The following is a 25,588-nucleotide window of genomic DNA, read 5'->3' on the forward strand; positions in this document are numbered from 1 at the left end:
GTGAGCCATAATTTTGACATTCAAGTTATCATTTTTGAAACACTGAATAGTGCTCTTACGCTGATCACCTGTACAGAATATATCCAGTATTCTCTAGAGCATGTAGCTGAAGCCTGCTAAGATGGATTTTTGTTTTAATCAGTATTTTATCGGCACCCCTACTTTACCTTCATTTTTTTCTCTCTCCATCTTTAACACAATGTGTTGAATACTCTGCTCTGTCGGTATAGTCTGCGGCTGAGTTAACCCAGCCAGAACCATACCGGCCCACCTGGATTTCTCTGAACATCCAAATTACAGCTCCACTTCTGGATGTGTATGTACAGTATGTGTATTGTATGTGTATCCATGTGTGTATTCTTTGTATGTAAAATGATTATTCAATCCACAACATTTGACATGAAACAAACAAACACACACACAGAGCAGATTGTACCATGGCTTCTTCAGTAACAAGGCTGCCGGGGTTACCAGACAGATCGAGGTGGGTCAGAGATGCTGAAAACAGCTGAGTGGAGGATAACACCTGACTCAGACAGCCAAGACCTAGGAAAAAATAGATCAAACCATGCAGAAATGGTGATCGGAGGAGGATAATTGGATGTAAAGGCCATTTTGTGAAATAATTGGATTTAAGTTTGAATGACATTGATGGTTGTAGGCTACAGATCCCAAAAATCACAGCCCTTTCTATCCTTGTTCATTCAGGAAGAGCAGGATGGAGAACTGCAGAAGAGAAGTCTGAGGAGGAGGAGGTAAATGGAGGTGTATGATGTCAAATAGTACACTGTCCAGGTGACATCCACCTCCTCTTTATATATCCTCCACCTCCATCTCCATACTGCTCTTCCTCCTGGTTTATAAAACAGACCAAATACAAAATACAGACCAAAGTGGGTATGTTGCAATATAGTGTGTGTGTGCGTGAGTGTGCGTGTGTGTCCATGTGTTTGTGTGTGTACCTCTAGCAGTCATTGATACCCGGGACAGAGAAAGGTGCTTGAGTCCTTCAGCTAGATTCCCCAACTCCTGACTTAGAGCTATTACACCTAGGAAAGTAAACACAACACACAAAATATGTCTACAATCCCGTATGTGTACTGATTTAAAGAAACATGTTGGCTGTTCTAAAGTACACCCTATATGCACAAGAAATATTAAATCACTAATGTTCATTTAAAATGAATAGCTACCATTCCTTGTTGTATCACATGCACCTATAGACCCTTTTAACAGCAGATATTTTGACTTGTCAAAGCAGGAACAGCACAGGCAGAATTATTAACATTAATGATGGCTAAATTCCATTTTGGTGAGCAAGTTCCAGGGCTCCGGTATTGTGCATGCTCACTCACTGACATGGCTTTCTGGGGCACTTAACAGAATGGAGCCATTGTTAATGTTATTATTTCCACCTGTGGTTTTTCTGCTTTGATAAGTCAAAATGTCTGTTGTACAACAATATGTGAATTTTATTAGTGTTTTTTATTAGTGTTGTTGAAGAAAAACAAACACTGCTTCAAGTGTGGACCATGCTTAAAGAATATTAGGTATTTTATTAGAACAGCTGTACCTAACATTATCTTGTAGCCGTGTTTATCTTGCCTCCCTGTACCTGTTGTGATAACAATCTATCTGCCCTTTCTCTTTAGCTACAGATGTGACAGCCTACCCACTGATAATTCCTGCTTCACACCAAACCTTCCTGTCCTAGATACTACTATATATATATTTGGGGGTAATTTGGGTGAACTGACCCTAAGCTGCTTGCTAGGGGGTTCAGGAAGATGGCTGCCCATTTCACTAACTGACAAAACTTCAAAGAGGAAAGCAAACAGAGAAATTGGCCATTTGGCTCAAGATGGAACATGGCTAAAAACAACTGTTCTGTTGTAATACTGTGCTTATAGCACTCAGATGTGATATATAAAAACCCACCTTTGTCTTCGATTGGATTTCCTGAGAGGTTGATGGATTGCAGGGTAGAGGAGGTGTGCTCCCGCAAGGCAGCTGCCATTTTGATTGCAAAGTCCCTGCAGCAGAATAACAAGGTTACTTCTCAATCTCAATCAAACCCTGTAAACCAGACTTTAAATTAGAAGTAATCTTCATGTTTAAAATGGCAAAACCAGTCAGCTGTAAAGATTGCATCCTATCCAAGTAGTAGGAAATCTTGCAACATGTCCGCATTACTGGGGGTCCCAGGATCAGCACCTTGGACAGCAGCATGACACGCTTTGGGTCCTATTTTAGGCATTCAAGCCCAAAGACCAAGGCAAAGTGGTCAGACCAAAGTGCAAAAGGGCACTCAGTGGGCACAGACTGTGTGGGCATCTCCAAGCACACCTTCTTAGGTTCATGTAGGTGCAGCGCAAAGTGCAAAAAGGCTGGGTGACGTAGAATAGACTGGAGAGTGGTGATTAATAAATACACTCTCGGCCAGTCACATCACTGGTGTCATCACTATGAAAGAGCTGAGCCAATCACAGTGACGCATGACAACAATGGCTTAACAAATGGGATGATGCTTCTTTAGGGAAATCATAATGTTGTTTGGGTGGTGCAGAGCGACACGACATCAACACACAGCACCATATGTGTTGGGGTTTTTTGGTTTTTTTTACAGTTAATTAGTACAATGACGATAGAAATAAATCATTTAAAATTCAGTGTAAAAAATATGATTGCATCGATCCGACACTTTGCCCATCTGTGTGGTATTTTGGCACCCAACATAGAGCGCAGGGTACACAAGTGGGAGGAAAGGAACAAACAGGTGGGAGGTCCATTCAAATGAGGCATGCACAAAGCGAGTTATTGGTATTTTAGTGGAAAATTAGCCATAGGTCTCTTTTTTCCCAAAATAGGGCCCAAACGTGGAGCAAAATCTCCAGGCACAAACAAAAATGGTCGTAACCAGCACATGTTTGCAATTTTGGTGACCACAGGCCTTGGCGCAAACCAGGCACAGCTGAGCGCAACATGGAAAAGAGGCTGAATACATAATTAGTAGGATGAATACAGAATCAGCAGGTGGACTCAGGGCAAACTTCAGCAAAGACCAGTCACATGAGCTCCTTTCATCACCTTTAAAAGTAGGTACAGGTGAAATGGAGGAGAGAGTCTGAGGTCTCTGAGAGATAAAAAAAGTTCACCTACATGAAGCACATAAAGTTCCAAAATACAAATACACAACACCCGAAATATTAATATACATCACCCTAAATATGCTGTCAATGGTCACAATGGTAGAATGAAGAGACCGCTGATGTATGTTGTTGCACCCTGCTGGAATACGTGACTGGTTATAGTGCAAACAATACATTTGAACTCAACACTTCTTCTGCTCCTCTGAGGACTTGTTTATGTCTTTAAAGTCCAAATAACATAAACTCTTTTGTTTGCAAAATATCAGTTATCAGTCACTTATTTATCCAAAGGTAAGCAAAATAAAGTAGATGCAAAATATGGTTTGGAGATTTGGTAGTTATTTAGAAAAACGCACAAGGTCATCAGTGGTGTCTCCACAGAAGTTTCAAATAATTAATGAAGGTATCCACGCTGTTCCAGCTGTACGTAAAGTAAGCAGGATTTTGGAAAGGTGCGATATTCTTCCATGGAGTTGGTTCTGAGCAGAAGGATACACAAAAGAACATAATCCACCGAAAACATGGCAGGTGTTTCTGCAATTTAAGAAAAGACATGCAAATATACACAACACAACCAAATACAGAAATGCACGCCAAATCCACAAAACGACAACAGGAAGCATTTCTAGAGGACACTTAAAAGTGCTGAACACGGCTTGTTGTTGCCAGGGTTTGAGACCACCATGTTTGAGAGTCATGAAGTTATTGAAGCCGGGTCCGTGTATCATCCGTTTATGTTGTGGGTTTCTGACTTCTGCTACTGCTCTACTCTGCGTTTACGCTGAAAGTGACCTCTGCATGTATCCTACCTCGCAAGACCTTGCAGATCGAAAAAGTGGAATTCTATCAGTAATTTTAATGATTTCTGAGGAGATTTATGACATATATTAACCTTTACTATCCTACCACCAGTGTTGACAGACCAGAAATACACACATTAGACAGTCCGTCATTAGTGATGAACCTGGTTATTATCTCTGATTAACAGTAGTTTTCCAAAAACATATTTTCAAATTCCTTCAAATTTAGGTTTCAAAAATGCTCTACAAACTTATTCAAAGATAAGTGCACAGACGGCGTAAAGTGGAGAAAGTATAAAACAAAATAACAGAAAAACAATGAACGGATGATACAGAACCGACTTCATGAGTTACAAACCTTTTTGTGTCCTCTGGAAACACTTCCGTTTTTTGGATTTGCAGCGCGTTTGTGTGTTTGGTTGTGTTGTGTATATTTGCAGGGCATTTGTGTATTTGGATGTGTTGTGTATATTTGCAGCAAGTTTCGAGGACAGCTGCATTACTCCAGATGATTTTACTGTTGAACTTGGAATCTGAGTAAAAGCTTTCCAGTCTGATGGTTAGAAAAATACATAACATTATTTACAGTTAGTTCTTGAGCGATACTGTCGCAGTGTCAGGAGATTTAAATAATTAATGAAATTGCTGCTGGTATGCAGTCCATGCTAAACTCACGCACAGCCCCTCTCTCAAATCAGACTGTAGATGAACGTTGTTGTGGGAAACTCACTCATCAAACAGAACATCCGTATTGGCATTTGTATTGAACTCCTGGGCACTAGATTAAACTCATGTGTCACTAGATAAAACTCTTCACATTACCATAATCACATTAAAAACTTTTTGTTAATTTCCAGTAGATGGAAAAAATGTATAGAAAACTTAAAGAGGCCAAACTCTTTGAAAGACATTTTATGTTTTGGAGAGGTCTGTGTGCCTGCGCCTCTGCTAACTAAAGCCTCGAAAACTGTCCTGTGTCTGGTTTAAGAGTCTGAGCAGGTGTTAATGCAAATTTGTGCCAAAATGAGCACCAAAATTGCACTGCGCCAGCTAATTAGCATAAACACAACCTCAGCTGCACCTCTCCTCCAACCTCAGTGCAAACACGTTTGTTTGGCGCCAGCAAATTACCAATCAGATCCAGACGCAAAAAATAGACTAGCGCCTGTGGAGAATTGCATAAAAACTGCGTTTGCCCTTGTGCTGGCTTTGCTCCAGCAGGAAATGACACAATAATGCTTAAAACTAAAATAAAATAAATTAACTGAACACTCCCCAGCCAGTAGATGCGTTTAATGCATTTTGGCATGAAAAATGTTTAATGTGATTAAAGCAGGAATGTTGGTAAATTAGTCTGCATTGATCTATAAATTCATTGAGTGATTAAGTTAATTGAGTGATTCTTGGGGTATCTGCTGTCCACATTTACTTTGTACTGTTTGAAAAGCTTCTCCTTCAATACATTGATAAATCTGCAGCCTCTGATGTGCTGCGCACTGCCTTCCACTGTATTTACCTTCATTAAATCACATGCAAATGGCATCAGGCTACTACAAAATAACCACACACACCTCTACACACAGACGGGTCCGTTAGAACTCAATATCTTGCTGTTTATGTGGAAGTCAGAAGTCTTGTGCTTCACACCCTCTTTTCCAACTTTTTTTTAATTCAGTGGTTCATATTTTATTCTTGAAATGCATTACAAAACAAACACTGCTGTGTTTTAAGATATGATGTTAACAATTTACAACATGAAATACTGTGGTAGTCAGCCACCTTATCCTCCCAAACCCTGTGTTCTCTGTTGTTCTCTCCTACCCTGGTGTGTCTTGTATGTCCCAACTAGTCTCTGGATGTGTGTGTGTATGTGTGTGTATGTCTCCTGGTCTCGTCCGTGGTTTCCCGCGTGCTGCTGATAACAGGCACACCTGACTCCAATCATCCAGCAGTCTCCACGGTTTAAATACCAGGCTCTCCCACAATACCAATGCCGAGAGGAGCTAGTGGCGAATCGATCAAATGAGCCGCTTCCTTTGGAACGTAAAGGGAAAAGATGGCGGCAGCATCAGCAGCCCGAGAACGGAAAAATAGTAGTCGAAGGTTTACGGGAAAAACAAGTCGAAGTGGAAATATCTTTTGTGAGGCGGTTGAGCACGACTGTTCTGTGAATGGATCAGAGGTAGGTAATGCTAGTTGGGCTGATATGGACTGTAATGATGAGAGGGATGAAGAGAATGAGGGGGAAGTAGGGAGATTGATACATATCAATCAAGATAAAGGGAGTAAAAGAGCTAGAAGTGATAATGAAGAGAAATAGGAGAATGAAGATGACGAGATAGAGGGAAATCAAAGAGACACCTGACAAATACACAATCATAGTAAGATTTAATGAGAAATTGCAAAGTGACATGAAGAAAATCAACCCATTTACTTTGACAACAGCCCTGGCGAATAAAGTGGGAGAAATAAAATACGCAAAGGTCCTAAATGATGGTAATCTACTGATAAGATGTGCAAATGAAAATCAAGTTGAGAAAGCTCTTAAAATGAAAGAGATAGGGAAAATGAAGGTGGAAAGCTCAGGGAAATTTGGGGGGGGGGGATTATGTTGGAAGTAAAGGAGTCATCACAGGAGTGCCAATGAGTGTTGGAATGGAGGAAATCAAGAAGAATATCAAAGGAGGAAAAGTAATAAAAGCTCAAAGGCTGAAAACAACAAGAGAAGGAGTAAAAAAGTAAAGTGAAACAGTATTGATTGAATTTGAAGAAGACAATATGCCAAAGAAGGTGTTCCTGGGTTTCTTGAGTTACCCAATGAGAGTTTATGTTCCAAAACCATTGAGATGTTTTAACTGTCAAAGATTTGGTCATATAGCTAGGAACTGTAAAGAGCAGAGAAGATGCGCAAGATGTGGGGGGGGATCATGAATATGGAATGTGTGGAGCAGGAGTACAGCTGTAATTGTGGTGGAGCTCATAATGTGGCCTATGGAGGTTGTGAGATTATGAAACGTGAGAATGAAATCCAGAAGACAAAAGTAGAAAGAAAAATGACCTATGCTGAAGCAGCAAGTATGGTAAATGGAAAGAACAAAGGTAGTAGCAATAACACTAACAGTCAAGGGACAATCGGGAACCAAGAGCAGGAAAAAAGATCAAATGACAGGGTGTACGTGGATAAAAGAGACCTTGTTACATTCATTGCAGGTGTTATTAATAGTACTGCGGATGTTAAATCCAAAAATTATAAAATTCAGCTAGTAGTATAAGCAGCTGTGAATCACCTTGGGTTAATAGGACTGACGTGGGAAGAGGTGAGGGAAAACCTTGCCATCCAGTCAAGTCAGGATGTACCATGGGTTGGTTAATCTTAATTATGGTAATCCTCCTACAATGGAATGCCAGGAGTTTACTGGCTAATGGTCAGGAATTCAAACACTTCATTAAAACACTGGCAGTGAAACCAGACATAATCTGTGTTCAAGAAACTTGGCTGAAGCCAAACTTAGATTATATAATTTATGGATATTTAGCGATAAGGAAAGATAGAGATCTTGGAAAAGGCGGGGGTTATGCTACATTTATCAAGCAAGGAATCCCATATAGACACCTGGGTGTGGGAGATGATCAGGAATGATGATCATTATCCAGTTGTTTGTTCATTTGGAGAAAGAGGGGAAAAAAGACCAGGTGATGGAAGTCCGAAATGGATATTTGAGAAGGCAGATTGGGACAAGTTCCAGATATTGAGTGAGGAGGCGATAATGAGGACGGAGGTATCTGAAGATGTCGATGAGCTGAATAATCAGTTTACATCAGCAATTATAATAGCAGCAGAGAGTTCTATTCCAAAAAATAAAAATAGGAAGAAGAGAAAATTGGTACCATGGTGGACAGAGGAATGTCAACAGGCAGTAAGGGATAAGAATAAAGCATTCAGACTAGTCAAAAGAACCCATAATATGCAACATTTAATCCAGTACAAGAAGGCACAGGCTACAGTGAGAAGAACAGTACGACAGGCTAAGAGGGCTAGCTGGAGGACTTTTTGTGATGGGATAGGTAGAACAACTCCAGTAGGCGCAGTATGGGGAATGATAAAGAGGATGGGAGGAGATAGAAGGGAATGGGAATACCCGGTTATAGTAACAGAGGAAGGATCAGCAGTGTCAAATAGGGAAAAAGCAGAGAGCATGGTCAAAGCATTTGCAAAGATACATAGTTCAGAAAACGAAGAGGAAGAGAGAAGAAGGAGAGAGGGGAAAATAAGACATTATCCAGGGATATTAGAAAGGAAGGAGGAAGTAGATTGTATAATAGATGAACCATTTACAATGGAAGAAATTAAGAGAGCAATAAAAATGTCAAGATCGTCATCACCGGGGAAAGATAAAGTATGCTATGTGATGTTAAAAAAATTAGGAGAAAGTGCGCTTTTGAAATTGTTGCACCTGTATAATAGAGTCTGGGAAGAGGGAAGATTGCCAAAAACATGGAAAGAAGCAGTTGTAATTCTGATAAGGAAACCTGGCAAGGATCCATCAAAACCCATTAACTATAGACCAATAGCATTAACCTCTAATGTATGCAAAATAATGGAAAGAATGATAACAGAAAGGTCATATCATATGAGCTTGAGAAGAAGGAAAACATAGCAAATTATCAGAGTGGGTTTAGGAAAGGTAGGAGTACCATGGATGCAGTTGTTAGACTAGAAAGTGAAATAAGGAAAGCCCAGGAAAATAAAGAGGCAGTAATTGCAGTGTTTTTGGATATGGAAAAAGCTTACGATATGATGTGGAAGGAGGGAGTTCTAATTAAGTTACACAAGTTGGGGATTGGAGGGAGAGTTTTCAATTGGATAAAAGATTTTTTGTGTGAAAGGAATATCCAAGTAAGAATAGGATCAGAACTGTCATGTCAGTATACTGTAGAAAATGGTACACCTCAAGGTAGTGTAGTAAGCCCACTACTATTCATAATAATGATTAATGATATCTTTTTAAAGATTCCAGCTGATATAGGTAGGTCACTTTTTGCAGACGATGGGGCTCTGTGGAAGAGGGGGAACAATATAGATTATGCAGTTGGGAAAGTGCAAGGAGCTGTAGATAAAGTGGTGGAGTGGGGGAAAGAATGGGGATGTAGATTCTCAGTGGAAAAAACCCAAAGTGTTTTCTTTACTAATAAAAGAATAGATGAAAGATTGAAAATAAGGATGTATGGGAAAGAAATAAAGAGAGCAGGAACATTCAAATTCCTGGGGGTGCTTTTTGATTCCTGTTTAACATGGGCAGATCATATATATATAGAATAGTGGAAAAAAGTAAAAAAGTAATAAATGTAATGAGATGCTTGACTGGTAGAGAATGGTGGGCAAGTTGCCAAGCACTGAAAAGAATTTATGTGTCCCTGATAAGATCTACGGTGGACTATGGCAGTATAGTGTATACAACAGCAGCTAGATCCCATTTAAAACAATTGGATGTGATTCAGGCTCAAGCGTTGAGAGTGTGTAGTGGAGCTTTTAAGACATCGCCTGTCTCAGCTATCCAGGTAGAGGTAGGAGAGATGCCACTGGAACTAAGGAGACGGCATATAATAGCAAATTACTGGGTTAACTTGCAGGGGCATAATGACTCACACCCCACAAAAGAAGTGCTGAAGGAATGCTGGAGGAAATAGAGAAGTAAAAAGGACAACTTTGGTCATATAGGGAATAAAACCGCAAAAGAACTTGGGGCATGTGAAATGAAAATCAGCTCTTCAATAGTTCATCCAGTCATAGCCCCATGGAAGATCAGATGTCCGGGGGTAGATTGGTATCTATTAGAGATTAAAAGGAAAGAAAAAAGTGCGGATTTGGTTGGGGTGTTTAATGATTATATTACTAAAGTATATAAAAACTATACTCAAATATATACAGATGGCACTAAGAACCCTGAAACAGGGGTAACAGGAATGGGTGTGGTGGTTCCAGCAAGAGGAATTGAAATCAATAGAAGAACATCTAATAACTTAGCAGTTTGTACAGTGGAGATGGTTGCAATTTTAGTTGCACTATGTTGGGTGGAAGAAGCAAAAATTGACAGATTCATAATATGTACAGACTCAGCTTCAGCTCTAGTTAGTCTAGTATCGTTCCATTAAAGTCGACAGGATATACTATATGAAATTCTCTACTCAGTTACAAGAATAACACACCAGGGAGAACTAGTTACATTTTTATGGGTTCCAGCACACATAGGAGTGAAGGGGAATGAAAAAGTGAAATGAAATGAAAAGGTTGCGAAGAAGGCATTAAAGAAGGAAAATGTAGAAATGCAAATAAGAATCAGTAAAGCGGAAGTACAATGTATAATCTGGGAAAAAATTAACCAGAAATGGCAAGAAATGTGGGATAGTGAGGGGAAAGGGAGACATTTATACCATATTCAAAAGAGTATTAAAGTAAATAAGGTAGGAGGGGGAAACAGAAAAGAGGAAATGGTACTAACAAGACTAAGGCTGGGACACTGTGCTCTAAATAAAACATTAAAAATGGTGGGGAAACATCAGATGGGTATGTGTGAGGAGTGTCAGGAAGAGGAATCGGTGGAACATGTAATTCTACATTGTAGGAAATATCAGAGGGAGAGAGGGATAATGGATAATAGACTAAAGGAACTAGGGGTGCAGAAACTCACTTTAAAAACAATATTAAGTATGAATGATAGAGCACAGGTGAGAGAATTGTTGGTTTTTTTTAAGGGGTACTGGGTTTTATTATAGGATCTAAAGGTAGGGTTTTTTGTTGTTGTTGTTTCTTTCCTTCGCCCCTCCAGAACAGAAGGTGGCAGTATGCACCATTAACTTCTACCACCTGCCCATTGATGGTAGTGCTCTGAGAAGCAGAGGACTTGCACCTAAAAAAAATTAGCATGTCCTTCGTCCTTGCCACATTTAGTTACAAGAATTCCCTATCACACCAGTGTACAAAATCATCTACAACAGGACCATGATCATTTTCATCTGCGTGGAGGAGATTGACAATAGCAGAGTCATCTGCAAATTTTAAAACGTGTCTGTTGTCATGCAGGCTGCCGCAATCGTCAGTATAAAGAATGCAAAGGAGTGGTGAAAGGAAACACGCCCGAGGAGATAACCCCGTGGATAATGACATCTTCTCAGACAAGCAACCATTCACCCTTACTCTCTGACAAGCAACCATTCACCTGTACTCTCTGAGTTGTCAGAGACATCAATTGTAATTTAGCATGTTAAGAGTTACATTAATATTCCACTTTGTAATGTTTCAATGACCATAAAAGATCATACACCGTGTAATGTAAACAATTTGTAATGGTTAATTACTCAGTTTTACTGTTGAGCTTAATTACTTGAAATCCACGACCTACAGTAAAGTATATTGTTTACCACACTGAAGCTCAACATACACTGCATGGCTCAAGGTATGTGGACACCTGAATTTTTAACTCATATTTAATAGCTGAACATGCAAATCTAAACCCATGGGCCTTATTAAAAGTACACAAAGTATGTGAACAGGAGAGTCTACTTACTTCTGGCAATACAGTGCAATGAAACTGTAACCAAACATTTGCAAGCACTCCTGCTGATCCTGCTAGTCAGTAGGTCACATTGTGACATTATACCTATTCCTGTTAAGATATATAACAATGTAAAGTTTATCGCAGCTGAACTGAGTATCTCTTCATTCTCTGTGGAGTGAAAAAAAATATATCAGTCAAGGCCTCATATCATTATAACAAATCTTATTTTATTCCTTAAACAGCCTGACTCCCATCAACATGGCCTTTTCAGCTTCAAACCGGCTGTACCCCTCGCAGGCCTCCAGGACTCTGACTGTGACCTGGAAACACGAAGCATTAATTAGCACAAGGCCAAATACTTTGTATAATTGCATTAACATGGATTATTAGGTCAGACTGTTCATTGTATAAAGGGCTAGTCGATATCACCTGAAATCAATATCATGATTCATTGTCACATTTATCTCAGTAATGATTAATGAAATGATATCTTATTAAATACATCTGTGCTCTAGATTCCCCGTCCTCATAGTGGATGGAGATCTTACTAATTCTTTGTACTCAACAATAAACAGATAATCGATTATGATTCTGAGTAACATTAATTTAACATATTCAGTACTGAATATGTTAGGTATTTGGTCACTAAAACCATAAAATGGGCTGTTTCACATCTCTTGACTATAAAAATAAGTTATAATTACATTTGAATAACACTTTTATGGCTTCTGTTATCTCATTACATCTGCCGGATGTTTTACGGAATGACAGTGTTTGAACACTACAGTGTTGTTGCTAGCTTCAGAGCTACCCCCTGTCACTACACTGAGCTCCTGGTAAACGAAACTTGGAAGCTTTGCTTGGCTCTCGAGGAGCTGTAGCATTTATTTTCTGACCAACTGTAGCTCATACTGAACATTCACTGACTCCCCAGCGATGGTCGACACTTCCACATCATCTCTCTCTCATCACCTCACACACATGTAACACTGTACGCTCCCAAAAGCACCACTCTGCTATTTCCCCACAGTGGTTGCATTTTGATCTGTATCGTGTTGACTGAAGCCAAACTGTTCCCACACAACCAGTTTTGTACCAGCTCCTTGCATCTACATGGTTAATTACATCGCTTTTAAAACTGTAGGTGAACCAATGCCAACCCCACTTATCATTACACCCTCCAACATGCATTCATTCACATCAGCCGCGGGCTGGATTCTAACCCCGACCACTGCGGTAAGGACTCAGCCTTGTACATGGTGCACACGCTCTACCAGGTGAGCTACCAGGACAACCCTACTGTGGACTTCTTAATCATCCTCCTGTTATATGTACACTGTCTAACGACAACATAGAGAAATGGGGACGGTTTGAGTTTCACACTACAGCCGCAGATAAAATAACTCAAATTCACCACCCCACAACATTACAGTTTCATTATCCACAAGTTTGCAGTTATCAGTAATGTTAGCTACATTAGTTTATGCTACATATTCACACAGGAGCATGTAATAGTTTGATTCACAGAAATGGACAGAGAATGGCATCAGTTAATAAAAGTTAAAGAACTTTTGTATTTTTTACCTGTTACCCATCTATCATGCTGTGTTCAGACTACTGGCGACAAAGCAACAGGCTACAAGTCATTTTCAATGGAAGCCAGTGACATGAAGCTACAAACTTATTCTTGCCGTTAGCCAGTTCCCAGTGCTATTTAACCCTACTCCCTTTTTTTACTGCAACACTAACAAATAAATGCAGCTTGGCAGAGGGTGGCAGCTATTACAGGAGTACCAGGTATGTAACGTACATTTTTAAATGCACAATGGCTAGCTGTGGTACTGTGTTATTTAGCTAAGTAGTCTGGTAGAACTGGTGCTGTGACCCGGATTCTTAAGATCAACTGCTGCAGATCACCAAAGTCAAGCTGTGAGCAAGTAAGCATATTGTGCCGTGGGTAGGAAGAATCTGAGAACCGTAGGGTCTGTTGATAAAAGCATGTTTACTTGTGTTACTTGCGTGAGTAAAGCGAGTAAATACAACCCATGACACCCTTTTGTTGTTATTTAATTACAATAAATGGATCAAAAGGATGTTAAAATAACTACATCATGATGCTGATTTGTAAAAGGTCTGAATTCATGCTTTGTCAGGTCTGTCCGCAAGACAACAAGCAAACAACTTATAAAATGCTTGTTTTCTGAATGGAGTTCAGATCAATCAGGGCCATGCTATGTTAACTTGTTTTATAGTAAAGTGCAAACGATAGCTGGAATCAAGTAACAGACACACATTTTCAGATGTTACCATCTATACTATCTCCTTTTTTGTTCGATCTCTGTATAAATATGAAGTAGTATCATAGAGCTCTGGGTGCCCACAGACGGCTACAGTAATGACAGTGGAGGTCGGTACCTTCATGGCTCACTGCTGCAGACAGGCTGAGAGGCGAGAGTGAAGATAATTCCCCTTTATAATCCCTGAAGTTTAAAAAAATTAAGTTTGAGTTCTACTCCCACCGGAAAGTGGCTCCAGATCAGAGCAGAATCCGGTGTGACTCTGGGTGTTTATTTCACCAGGAGCTCCCCAGCACTCAGCAGCTGTCTGTCAATGAGCGGCAGCTCTGTCCCTCCGCTTAACCTAGTCCTCCCTACACAACACTCTGCAAAGCCCCGCTCAAGTTGAATATTTTCAACTTGTGCGACTATGCAAATGACTTTGTATGTAATCGTGACGCTTTCTGTGTGAACACACCGTAAGTCTTCCATACCAGCTGCCACTAATGGTGATACCCTAGAGCTAGGGACCCAAATTGGTGAGTCTGTTGTTGGTCGTATATTGACCAAACACCTACCCCCACAAAAAGTTGCCCACCCTCCATAACTCTCCCGCCATTAGAGCCTCTAGCCTCCGCACTCGATATGTCTCCACTGAATGTCTTGGTGAAGACATATGCCACGGAGCCACCGATGTATAGAAGACATGGTGCTGACGTGCCGTGGTCATTTCCGGTCACCAGTGTTTGTGTTTTACTAGTAGTGTATTTTTGCTGCTCTAGCTCATCACAGTTAATTTTGTTCGATTCTTCATTATGGTGACTAACTATCTGCTATACATTTAAACGTACACTTGTTTAAGCACTCATAGCTCTCTCCTTCTTTTAACGATTTTCTTGCTAATCCCACAATTTACACACTATTAATTTTTGCTAGCTACCGTTCTTTAGCTTAGCAGCTAGCAATGGCTTCTCTCTCTCCCTCTCACTCTCCTGCTTTCTCTTGCTCTCTGTGTCAAATGTTTAGCTATTCCTCTGCCTCCTTTAGTGATAATGTTACACATAATAAATGTAGTTTATTTGTAGCATTGGAGGCAAGGCTTAGTGAATTGGAAACGCGGTTCTGCAACATGGGAACTCAATCATTAGCTGCTGTAGTTAGCCAGCCCCCAGTAGCCGACCAGAGGTAGCTCCTGTTAGCCAGCAACCATAGTGAAATGTATTCCTGGGTCCAGAGTGGGTGACGTTGAATCCTATTTAAAACTCCTGGCTAAGGATAAACGTAAATACAGTTTACGATTACGCCAATCGGAGGTCACTAAAGTTAATGTTGAGTTGGTGTGTCCATAACCAAAGACAATGTCGGACACCTTAGTTTTCTCTAGGCCAATGCGAAACCTGACCAGTGTTGACATGTTTAGCCGCATGTCTTCATTCCGCTGCTGGCTGTCGAGGTAATGTCCAGTAAACAATGTGGGCTTTGTAGATAATTGGCTGAATTTTTGGGGAAGACCCAGTCTGATTGGGAGAGACAGCATTTATCCCACTTCAATTGGAGAAGCTCTCATATCTAGAAATCTGACTGATTTTATGAGTGGACCTAAACCATGACAACTCAGAGCTGAGACCAGGAGGCAGGAGTTGCAGTCCTACACGCTTCTCTGCGCTTCCAGAGCAGTTACCCACCCAAAACTCCTTAGTGACAGTGTCTGTCCCCCAACCACTTAAATTAATCAAACCAAAAGTTAGACGGTGTAGTCCCTCATTCGTCCAGGAGTGTTCTATCGTAGAAAAGGTTTCAGTCTTAGTCATCTGGACACTGTTTTCAGAATCAAGATGTTTCGGCTCCCATCCGGAAGTCATTCTCAATTGTGAAAAAAATTGGACGGGAACTGGAAATTTAAGCTACTCTGTGTTACATAAGCCCTGCCCTCAGGAATCTGCCTGAGTATCTGTTAATAGCTAGTTTCACCTGAAACTGACCTAATGGTTCCAAGATGGCCCAGTAATCAGTAATCAGGCCTATTGTTTTCTGGCTGCATCTACTACATCACTGTTAAGTACCTGATTAGCATGTGATTGGCGTGACCAAGGTGATAATACACTCTGATAGACTTTGGGCAGATTGAATCTCAATCTTTCTGTTCAAAGAGGGGTTCTCTTTTTTCACAAAAATGGCTTCCTTGACGCCCCGTTCAAACCAACTCTTCTCTCTACTTAGAATCTTCAACTCGCTGTCTTCAAATGTGTGGTTTCTAGCTTTTAGATGCAAATGCACGGCGCTCTGTAATCCTGAGTTAGCGTGTCGTCTGTGCTGATAAAGTCTTTTGTGAAGTGGCTGTGTACCTATGTACCGTTCTTTGCAGTTTTCCTCACTGCACTGAATGGAGTGAAACTAGCTATTAACAGATACTCAGGCAGATTGCTAAGGGCAGGGCTTATGTAACACAGAGTAGCTTAAATTTCCAGTTCCCATCCAATTTTTTCACAATTGAGAATGACTTCCGGATGGGAGCCGAAACGTCTTGATTCTGAAAACAGTGTCCAGATGATTACGACTGAAACCTTTTCTACGACAAACCAAAAGTTAACAGAAGAGGAGTTATACATAAAAATGCTGAAATAGCACAACAAAATAGGAGAATTAAATGTGGACTCTTAAACATCAGATCTCTGTCATCTAAAGCTGTACTAGTGAAGAATTTAATATCAGAGTATCATATTGACTTATTTTGTCTTACTGAAACCTGGCTGGGTCATGAAGAATATCTTAGCTTAAATGAATCCACTCCGCCCAGTCATATTAATACTCACATTCCTCGAGGCACTGGACAAGGAGGTGGAGTTGCAGCCATCTTCGACTCAAGCCTATTAATCAACCCTAAACCTAAACAAAATTATAACTCATTCAAAAGCCTTGTCTTTCAAACCCACCCTGGAAAACATGACAGCCAATTCTATTTGTTATAGTGTACCATGCTCCTGGTCCTTATTCTGAATTTTTATCTGAATTCTCAGAGTTTTTATCAAGTTTAATCCTTAAAGTAATTATTGTAGGTTATTTCAATATTCATGTGGATGTTGAAAATGATAGCCTTAGTACTGCGTTTATCTCATTATTAGATTCGACCATGTCAGTGTTTCAACAACACTGACTAATTTCACCCAGTATGTGAGATGTCCTACTAGAGAGGAGAGGACACTGGACCTGCTGTATGCTAACGTTAAGGACGCATACAGCGCTTCCCCCCTTCCCCCCATGGGTAGGTCAGACCACAACCTGGTTCACCTCAAACCCTGCTATGTGCCTCTGGTTAAAAGGCAGCCTGCAACCACAAGGACAGTGAGGAGATGGTCAGAGGACGCTGGACACTGCAGGAATGTTTTGAGGTGACAAACTGGGATGCACTCTGTGAGCCTCATGGAGAGGACATTGATGGGCTCACTGAGTGCATCACTGGCTACATTAACTTCTGTGTGGACTGCAATGTCCCAACTAAGATGGTCCATTTTTATCCTAATAACAAACCGTGGGTAATAAAGGACATCAAAGACGTCCTGAATGCCAAGAGGAGGGCCTTTACTGATAGTAAAAGGGAGGAAGTGAGGGCAATCCAGGCTGACCTGAAGGTGAAGATCAGGGGGGCCAAGGAGAAGTACAGGAGGAAGAACAACATGAGAGAGGTCTGGAGAGGCATGAAGAGCATCACTGGCTTCAGACCGACTGGCAGCAGAGGAGTTGAAGGCAGTTTGGACAGGGCCAATGAACTTAATCTGTTCTTTAACAAATTCGACAAACCGGCTCCTGCTCATCCCCCCTCTAACTCAGCTGCTGTTGGCCCTCAGACTCCTCTGAGCCCACTGCTCCCCCCTCCTCCATCTTCCTGGGAGAGTCCTACTCCCCCCTCAACCAGCTCTCATGCTAACGGCCCTCTTCACACTGATGACCCCCCCCCCCGCCTGTAACCTCTGCTGTGTGCTTGACTACTGACTAGGTGAGAGAACAACTGATGAATCTCCACTCAAACAAGGCTGCAGGCCCCAATGGAGTTAGCCCCAGGGTGCTAAAAGGGTCCCTGTTCTATGAAAGACATCTTGCCTCGTCCCTGTGCCGAAGACGCCGCGTTCCAGTGGCTCCAAGGACTACAGACCGGTGGCACTGACCTCCCACATAATGGAGACCCTGGAGAGACTGGTGCTGGTACAGCTGCGGCCCATGGTCAGACCCCTCCTGGACCCCCTTCAGTTCGCCTACCAGCCCAGGCTGGGAGTTGAGGATGCCATCATCTTCCTGCTGAACCGCATCCACACCCACCTGGACAAGCCAGCAATCACGGTGAGGATCATGCTTTTTGACTTCTCCAGCGCTTTCAACACCATCCGGCCATCCCTGCTGGGTGAGAAGCTGGCAGCGATGCAGTTGGATGCCCCCCTCGTGTCCTGGATTGTTGACTACCTGATACAGCACGTGCGCCTGCAGCACTGTGTGTGCCTGCAGCACTGTGTGTCGGACAGCGTGGTCAGCAACACTGGGGCCCCTCAGGGGACTGTCCTCTCTTCACCATCTACACCACAGACTTCAGCTACCACACAGAGTCCTGCCACCTTCAGAAGTTTTCTGATGACTCTGCTGTAGTGGGATGTATCAGCGGTGGTGATGAGACTGAGTACAGGGCTGTGGTGGGTAACTTGTCTCATGGTGCGAGCAGAATCATCTGCAGCTCAATGCGACAAAGTCTAAGGAGCTGTTTGTAGACCTACAAAGGGCCAAGGCACCAGTGACCCCGGTTTCAATCCAGGGAGTCAGTGTGAACATTGTAGAGGATTACAAGTACCTGGGAGTACACATGGACAATAAACTGGACTGGGCTAAGAACACTCAAGCTCTGTACAGGAAGGGCCAGAGCCGGCTCTATTTTCTGAGGAGGCTGAGGTCCTTCAACATCTTCCAGACAATGCTGAGGATGTTTTATGAGTCTGTGGTGGCCAGTGCTATCCTGTATGCTGTTGCATGTTGGGGCAGCAGGTTGAGGGTAGCGGACGCTAACAGGCTCAACAAACTGATCCGTAAGGCCAGTGACATTGTGGGGGTGGAGCTGGACTCTTTGGCAGTGGTGTCAGAGTTGAGGATGCTGGCCAAACTATACGCTGAAGAGTGGTTGTGACAAGGCCATACACCCCGAAGTAATATACGACATACTCAGAAGACACTTAAGTGACTGCCCCATGTCCAGCTTACCGACTTCTAGCGCATCAGCAAATGGAAGACCAAGAGGCCATTGATGAATACCAGAGAGAACGTCGGACTAAAGCAGAGAGAGTCAACATGGTGTCAGCATCTACCCCTACTTTCAGTTCTGTGGCGGAAGATTTGACTACGATGAGAGCCAGTGGCAGCAACAGAGTGGGTTTTTTTTGGCTAAATTACGACTGGAAATACCACGTATTAGGCTACTATGGGTTAGATGATAGCACTGACTCCTTTTTTCACATGCAAAATTACATTGAGAACAACAGACGTGGCTGGTCGCTACTGCTGAATTTAGAAATCATGCTATTTCAACTCATTCATGTTGTCAGGCACACCCGTCCGCTACAAACCTCATACATTGTACACACACACAAGGGGAGGGGGGGAGCTTAAGTGTCAAAACACATTAGCAGCAGATCAAATATGCTACTTAGGCTACCAAGAGCACAGCGAGAGAGAGCATGAAACAATAGCCGAGGCCACACAAAACATCAGCACAGGTTCAAAATCGACCCTATTATTAAAAATATATTCAAACTCACCATTGATGTTTTCAAAGGAACACAATCCACCGGTTGTTGTGGTTTGAGGCAAATATATCAATGATGCGCTGGACATCCAAAACCTTCATCCTTTGTTATTATAATTCTTGATGTCACATAGGCAAGAGAAGCTGCGTTCGCAAGAAGCAGAGGTCACCAGCAGGTTCAGTGAAATACAGATGAGTCTGTGTAAATCTGTAAAAGCATCATGGTAGGGTCACATTAAAGCGAGAAAAACCATTGTGTCATTTACCACATGTCCCTCAGCAGTCACACAAAAACGTGCCATTTTGTGTCCCTCGAACAAAACTGCTCTGTAAATCTGAATAAACAATAAAACATGTTATAATTTAGTTTCCATGATATGTCTTAACTTAATAGATTTTTCTTTTGTTTTTAAAGAGTTTTAAACACTTTTTTGTGCAAAGCATCTTGCAAAAAAATGTATGATTTTTATACTTTTACTAGCTTTTGAGGCCAAAAACTATCATATAAAAACTTTAATATAAAGCCTCAAGTGTCGTTTTATTACTCATGAATAGGTGTAGGTGCAACAGCTTAAAAGGCATTAAAATATTGCAGTAAATGCAATAAGAGGAAGTAGCGGATTTACACCCACTTCTGGCTATCAGGAGGATTCAGTATTTATTTAAATAATACAATTTAACTCACATTAAATTCACCTCAGGGCACCACCCTTCAAAAAGGGATAATTGATAGCCAATTAATGAATTTAGTATATACTAAAATAACAACAAATATACTAAACTATCAATTTGGATCTCAGATTAATAATTAAATGAATAACTACAACCACTATTACCATATCAATATGTAGTTAAAGTTAAAGGGTTTTGGAGTTCTGAATAGTAGAGGTTGGCAGCTAAAGAACAAAAGTAGTGTGTGTGTGAGTGTGTGCAAGTGTGCATGCCCTAGTGTGCGCATGTCGGGTGCACGCCAGAAAGAATGTGTGTACGTTATGTTTCTTTGTTCTGCCTTTGTATGTTCTGCGTACACGGGTATGAACACACGTGTTAGGTCAGAAACAAAAGAGCGTGTGAAGCAGAAGCTTTGAATTTCCTCTCCACATGTGTGACTATATTTAAGAGCAATTCAAAGTATATGTGTGATCCCTGTAGGATAATGGTGCCAGGTTAGAAAAGAGGATGGTTAGTTTACATGCAAGACCCTACATCTGTGTGAAGCATAACTAACATCAACTTAGTGGTGTTGCAGAGCCAATAACGTAACTATGAAAAGAGGTCACGACAGTAAAGCTTAGTGAATAAACCAAATCAATATGTACATTGACAAAAGTTAAACAGTCCTGTGTTTAGCCATGTACATTGTTATGCTATGCTAGCTAGGTATGCCCAGTAAACATTACTAGTCCATGAAGGGAGAGGGGTTCCTTGGTGTGCTGCTTTGTTAGCTGGTGATTCTGTCGTTGATGAGCCATGCTGGGAAGAGTTGTGGTTCTGATGTCAAATGCAGTCTTTGCTGTGCAGTGTACCGATGTGCAGGTTGGGCGTTCCTTTGTTCTCCTTGCAGAGTTAGCAGCTCGGCGCTGGCTTGCTTCGTTGCTCCTGTTGCTTATAAAGTTAGCTGTCAGACTTTGTGATGTAGCTGCTGGCACTAAATAAAGTTGTTTACTCTCAGTTAGCAGTGCGTACTTAGCTAACCAGGAATCTTAAGCAGGCTCTCGCGTCGCTGCAGTAAGAAAGGATTTCAATGTGTCTGCCCCGAGGAGACTACACAGTGGAGGGGACCTGTGTCCAGAGGTCAGAGAGCCATCAGAGGAAAAAGAGTTAAGAGAGAGAACAACTTGTTTTAACTTGATAATGGTAAATGGACTGTACTTATATAGCACCTTTCTAGTCTTACTTCTAACTTAGTCTAACTTATTAAACACATCACCTGCAATTCAGCATAAGGCGCTACTGGTGCAGGTACAGTGCTGAGATCCAGGCTGTGTATTTTGGTGCCTCACACCAACAGGCAACAATGCACACAAGTGTGTTATATGTTGGTGAAGATGCAAACCCTCTCTGCTTCTGCAACATCTTGAGCCAGTACTGGACTACATACAAGCCCATCACCCATCTGTGTCTGTGGTCCACTTCTTCAGCAATTGTTCTTGTACTCAATACAGGCAGAATGGTAATTTCTTCCTGTTCAGTACTGAATTGAGTAAGAGAGGCTTTGAGAGTGGCACCTGGAATTTCTTCGAAGCGAGCCAAGGCAAGGGAGCTCCTGATGGTGTTGGGGGAGTGTTAAAAAGACTGGCAGAGCTTGTGAGTCAAGGGCATGACATCCCTGATGGCACCATAGTGAAGCTCTTTTATGAGGAAACCAAGAACATTATGGACTAAACTGATCCGTAAGGCCAGTGACATTGTGGGGGTGGAGCTGGACTCTTTGTCGGTGGTGTCAGAGAGGAGGACGCTGGCCAAACTACATGCTATCTTGGACAGTGTCTCCCACCCACTCCATGACGTGCTGGTCAAACAAAGGAGTACCTTCAGCGGAAGACTCATCCCCCCAAAAAGCACCACAGAGCGCCACAGGAAGTCATTCCTGCTTGTGGCCATCAAACTCTTTAACTCCTCCCTCTAAGTGTTAGTCTATATGACCCTAAGTCATTAAACTGGACACTGATCATTAACAGCTCTGCAATACTTGACATAATTGTGCAATATCCTGTGTTAATACTGCTGTGCAGTATACTCTTTTCAGTTTAAAATTCCCTATTTATTGATATTTATTCATACTTCTATTACTGCTGTGGAATATCTTCCGTGTCATTATAATCTTAATAAGCTTAACTTGACAGTTCATGCACTGTAATTGTAATTCAGCCACATTGGAGGGTTTTCGAGCATGAACTTCCTTTTTAAGGTCATCCCACAGCATCTCAATAGGATTCAGGTCAGAACTTTGACTAGGCCACTCCAAAGTCTTAATTTTGTTCTTCTTCAGCCATTCAGAGACCCCACAAGAACATCCAAAGAACTGCAGGCCTCACTTGCCTCAGTTAAGGTCAGTGTTCATGACTCAATCATAAGAAAGAGACTGAGCAAAACATGGACATGTAAGAACATTAAGGCTCGTCTCATTTTTGCCAGAAAACATCTTGATGATCCCAAAGACTTTTGGGAAAATACTCTGACGAGACAAGAGTTGAACTTTTTGGAAGGTGTGTGTCTCATTACATCTGGCATAAAAGTAACACTGGATTTCAGAAAAAGAACATCATACCAACAGTAAAATATGGTGGTGGAAGTGTGATGGTCTGGGGCTGCGGCTTTTTTGCCCAGGGTAATAATAAACTTGACTTGAATTGGCATGAATGTCCCATTATAACTCCATAACTGTAACTTAAACAAGCAGTATAACCAATAAGGAAACTGTTGTCAACCCTGTTACTGAGGTATCAGCCCTGTTACTTGCATTATATTCTCATATAATATAAAAAAATTAAAAGACAAATATAAAATTAACTCATTTTATATGTTAAGTAAAAGAGACGAATTTGTCAATTACCAGGCAGAAACAATGGGTGGGCAGCACATCTGGGAATGTAACACGTGTGTGCTCAATTAGGGCCTTGACAACAAACTCCTGTAGACGTCGAGGAGGTTGTGCCTGTCACCTTTTGGTTGTCCCACTCTGGCTTACGCCGGCTTTGGTGCACAGGTCCGTTGCTTTGTCCCGAATTTCCATTCACAATTCCTCTGCACGTTTGTCTGATAATGTTGCTATGACCAAGTTCGCTGTGTCCATTGTTGAGGAAAGCTCAAGACTGGGAGATTGGAGCTGGTCAGACAGGAATTTTGTGAGCCGGAATAGATCCTTGAAAAAGCGTGAGAAGCAAGTCAAACTGTCACTAAGTCCACTCCCAGCTGGCCTCAGTTTTCCTCCGCGCATTAGACTGAGACATGATATCCAGAAGTGTTGCCCGTATTGCAGGTAGTGATTTCCGGATAGCCACAAACGCTGCATATTAACATGCCCAGCGTGTGTCAGATAGGTTCTTAACTTCAACTGGCTGTGCAGTCGGTTCCATTTCTCTCTTTTTCTTAATGAACAGATCATGGGCGACCGAGTTGGAGAAGAAGTTGTATAACATTTGTACGGTTTTAAAAAAGTCTGCTGCTGCTTCAGTGTTGCTGACCACATCAACCAAAACAAGGTTTAATCTGTGCGCATGGCAGTGACTGTACAATGCATGTGGCGCCTTCTTTTTTAATTTCTGCTGTACCCCGTTCTTGCACCCCGAAATGACATCAGCCCCATCGTAACACTGTCCCACACACGTTTTTGTCAATGTTCCACTGGCTGAGAGTCTGTTCTATGCTTCTCAGGAGCAAGTCAGCATTCAGGCCATCTGCATGCAGGAAATGCAGGAATTCATCATGCAACTCTCCTCCTCTTAAATACTGTACAACAATGGAAATTTGTTTTTTTTTTTACTTTGCTATCGTCAACCATTAGGGCGAAATGTTCTGCTTCATCTGATTTCTGCACTTATTTCACTTCTGCCATTTTTTGGAAAATCTCATTTTGAATGTCTTTATTTGTGTGTATTTGGCATTTCTAGGATTGTCCATAAGTTTCTACGCTACGGTCTCGTCAAATTTGCCAATTAAGTTTAGCAGCTTCACAAATTTCCCCTTATTTCCTGACCCCTCATCCTCTCTGTGACCTCGCTGAGCAAAGCCTTGGCATGCAGTATATCAGGGATACCACCACAGCTCTCATCTACTCACGGTTTTATTTAAATCTTTTTAATTGAGGAAACAGTTGTAAAAATGATTCAGTATTACAAATTTGTCCTTGTTTTAGAGTTAGAGACAACACAAACAAACAAATAAAAACATGTACACAGCTATCCCCTTATCCCACCCCTCTTCCTGGGACTTTACATCATGTCATTCCAAAGGGGTAAATGGTAAATAGACTGTACTTATATAGCGCCTTTCTAGTCTTTCTGACTACTCAAAGCTCTTCAACTACATATCACATTTACCCCATTCACACACATTCACACACCGAAGGCACAGCCCTTGGGAGCAATTTGGGGTTCAGTGTCTTGCCCAAGGACACTTCGACATGTGGGGAAGCCAGGATCAAACCGTCGACCTTGTGATTGGTGGACGACCCGGTATACCACTAAGCCACAGTCACAAATATTGTACTGTATTGAGAAGGCAATGGCAAATCCTGCTGAACTGTTTCAGTTTGTTTAATAGTGAGAACCGTATTCTCTCCAGGTGATAAAGTTTTCTCATGTCTTCCAGCCATAATTTGACAGGTGGGACTTCTGTCTTTTTCCAAAACATTAGAATAAGTTGCTTTGCTACAATAAGTGCATAAGATAGCAGTTGTTGACATTTATTAAGCTGGGAAAACTGATCATAGACTCTAAACACCACCAGAAGTGGGTCAGGTTCCATTACTATATGCAACATATATTATAAAGAGTACAGTCTAGACCTGCTCTATTCGAAAAGTGCAATGAGATAACTTCTGTTATGAATTGGCGCTATATAAATAAAATTGAATTGAAACATATCTGATAAAATTTGGAATATGTTAGTCCAAAATGGAGTTAACTTAGGACAGAGAACATAACTGTGGAGAAGAGTGGCTTCTTCAGTATGGCATTTGTCACACAATGGGGACACATCTGGAAAGATTTTGTGTAACTTTGTTCTGGCGTACTGAAGTCTGTGGATGACCTTACATTAAATAGAGTCTAGAGTTGGCGGAGAATTTGTGTATGCTCTCTAGAGCGTTATCCCAAAGATCACCATCTATCTCCATATCCAGCTCCTGTTCCCAGCGCGTTTTTACACTGTGCACAGAAGGTGAGGTTCTGAATAATAATGAGTTTTAGAGTAGAGATAACATGTCTTTCTCTGCCTCCCATCTTAAAGAATCCATCAAACTTTGCTGGTTCTGTTTTCTCTAGACTGGGCACGTATTTTTTGACATAGTCACTGATCTGCAGTA

The 25,588-nt window shown here is 41.5% G+C and overlaps 1 protein-coding gene across 6 annotated transcripts in view; it reads right to left on the minus strand.

The window, feature by feature from the left end:
- The window catches only part of carmil2 (capping protein regulator and myosin 1 linker 2), a 135,356-nt gene that overhangs the window by 86,790 nt on the left and 22,978 nt on the right, over nt 1–25,588 (minus strand). For 5 of the 6 annotated variants that reach the window (XM_044193205.1, XM_044193204.1, XM_044193206.1 and 2 more), the window contains 3 exons: nt 1,939–2,033; nt 963–1,049; nt 437–546 (listed from right to left, as the gene is read on the minus strand). In XM_044193205.1, the coding sequence (XP_044049140.1) occupies nt 437–546; nt 963–1,049; nt 1,939–2,033 (292 nt within the window). Of the gene's footprint in view, nt 1–436; nt 547–962; nt 1,050–1,938; nt 2,034–19,573; nt 19,589–25,588 lie in introns of those variants that run through there. The other variant, XM_044193208.1, reaches the window with a different exon arrangement.

This window comes from Siniperca chuatsi, linkage group LG4 (genome assembly GCF_020085105.1).
Source record: "Siniperca chuatsi isolate FFG_IHB_CAS linkage group LG4, ASM2008510v1, whole genome shotgun sequence".
Classification (NCBI taxonomy): Eukaryota; Metazoa; Chordata; class Actinopteri; order Centrarchiformes; family Sinipercidae; genus Siniperca; species Siniperca chuatsi.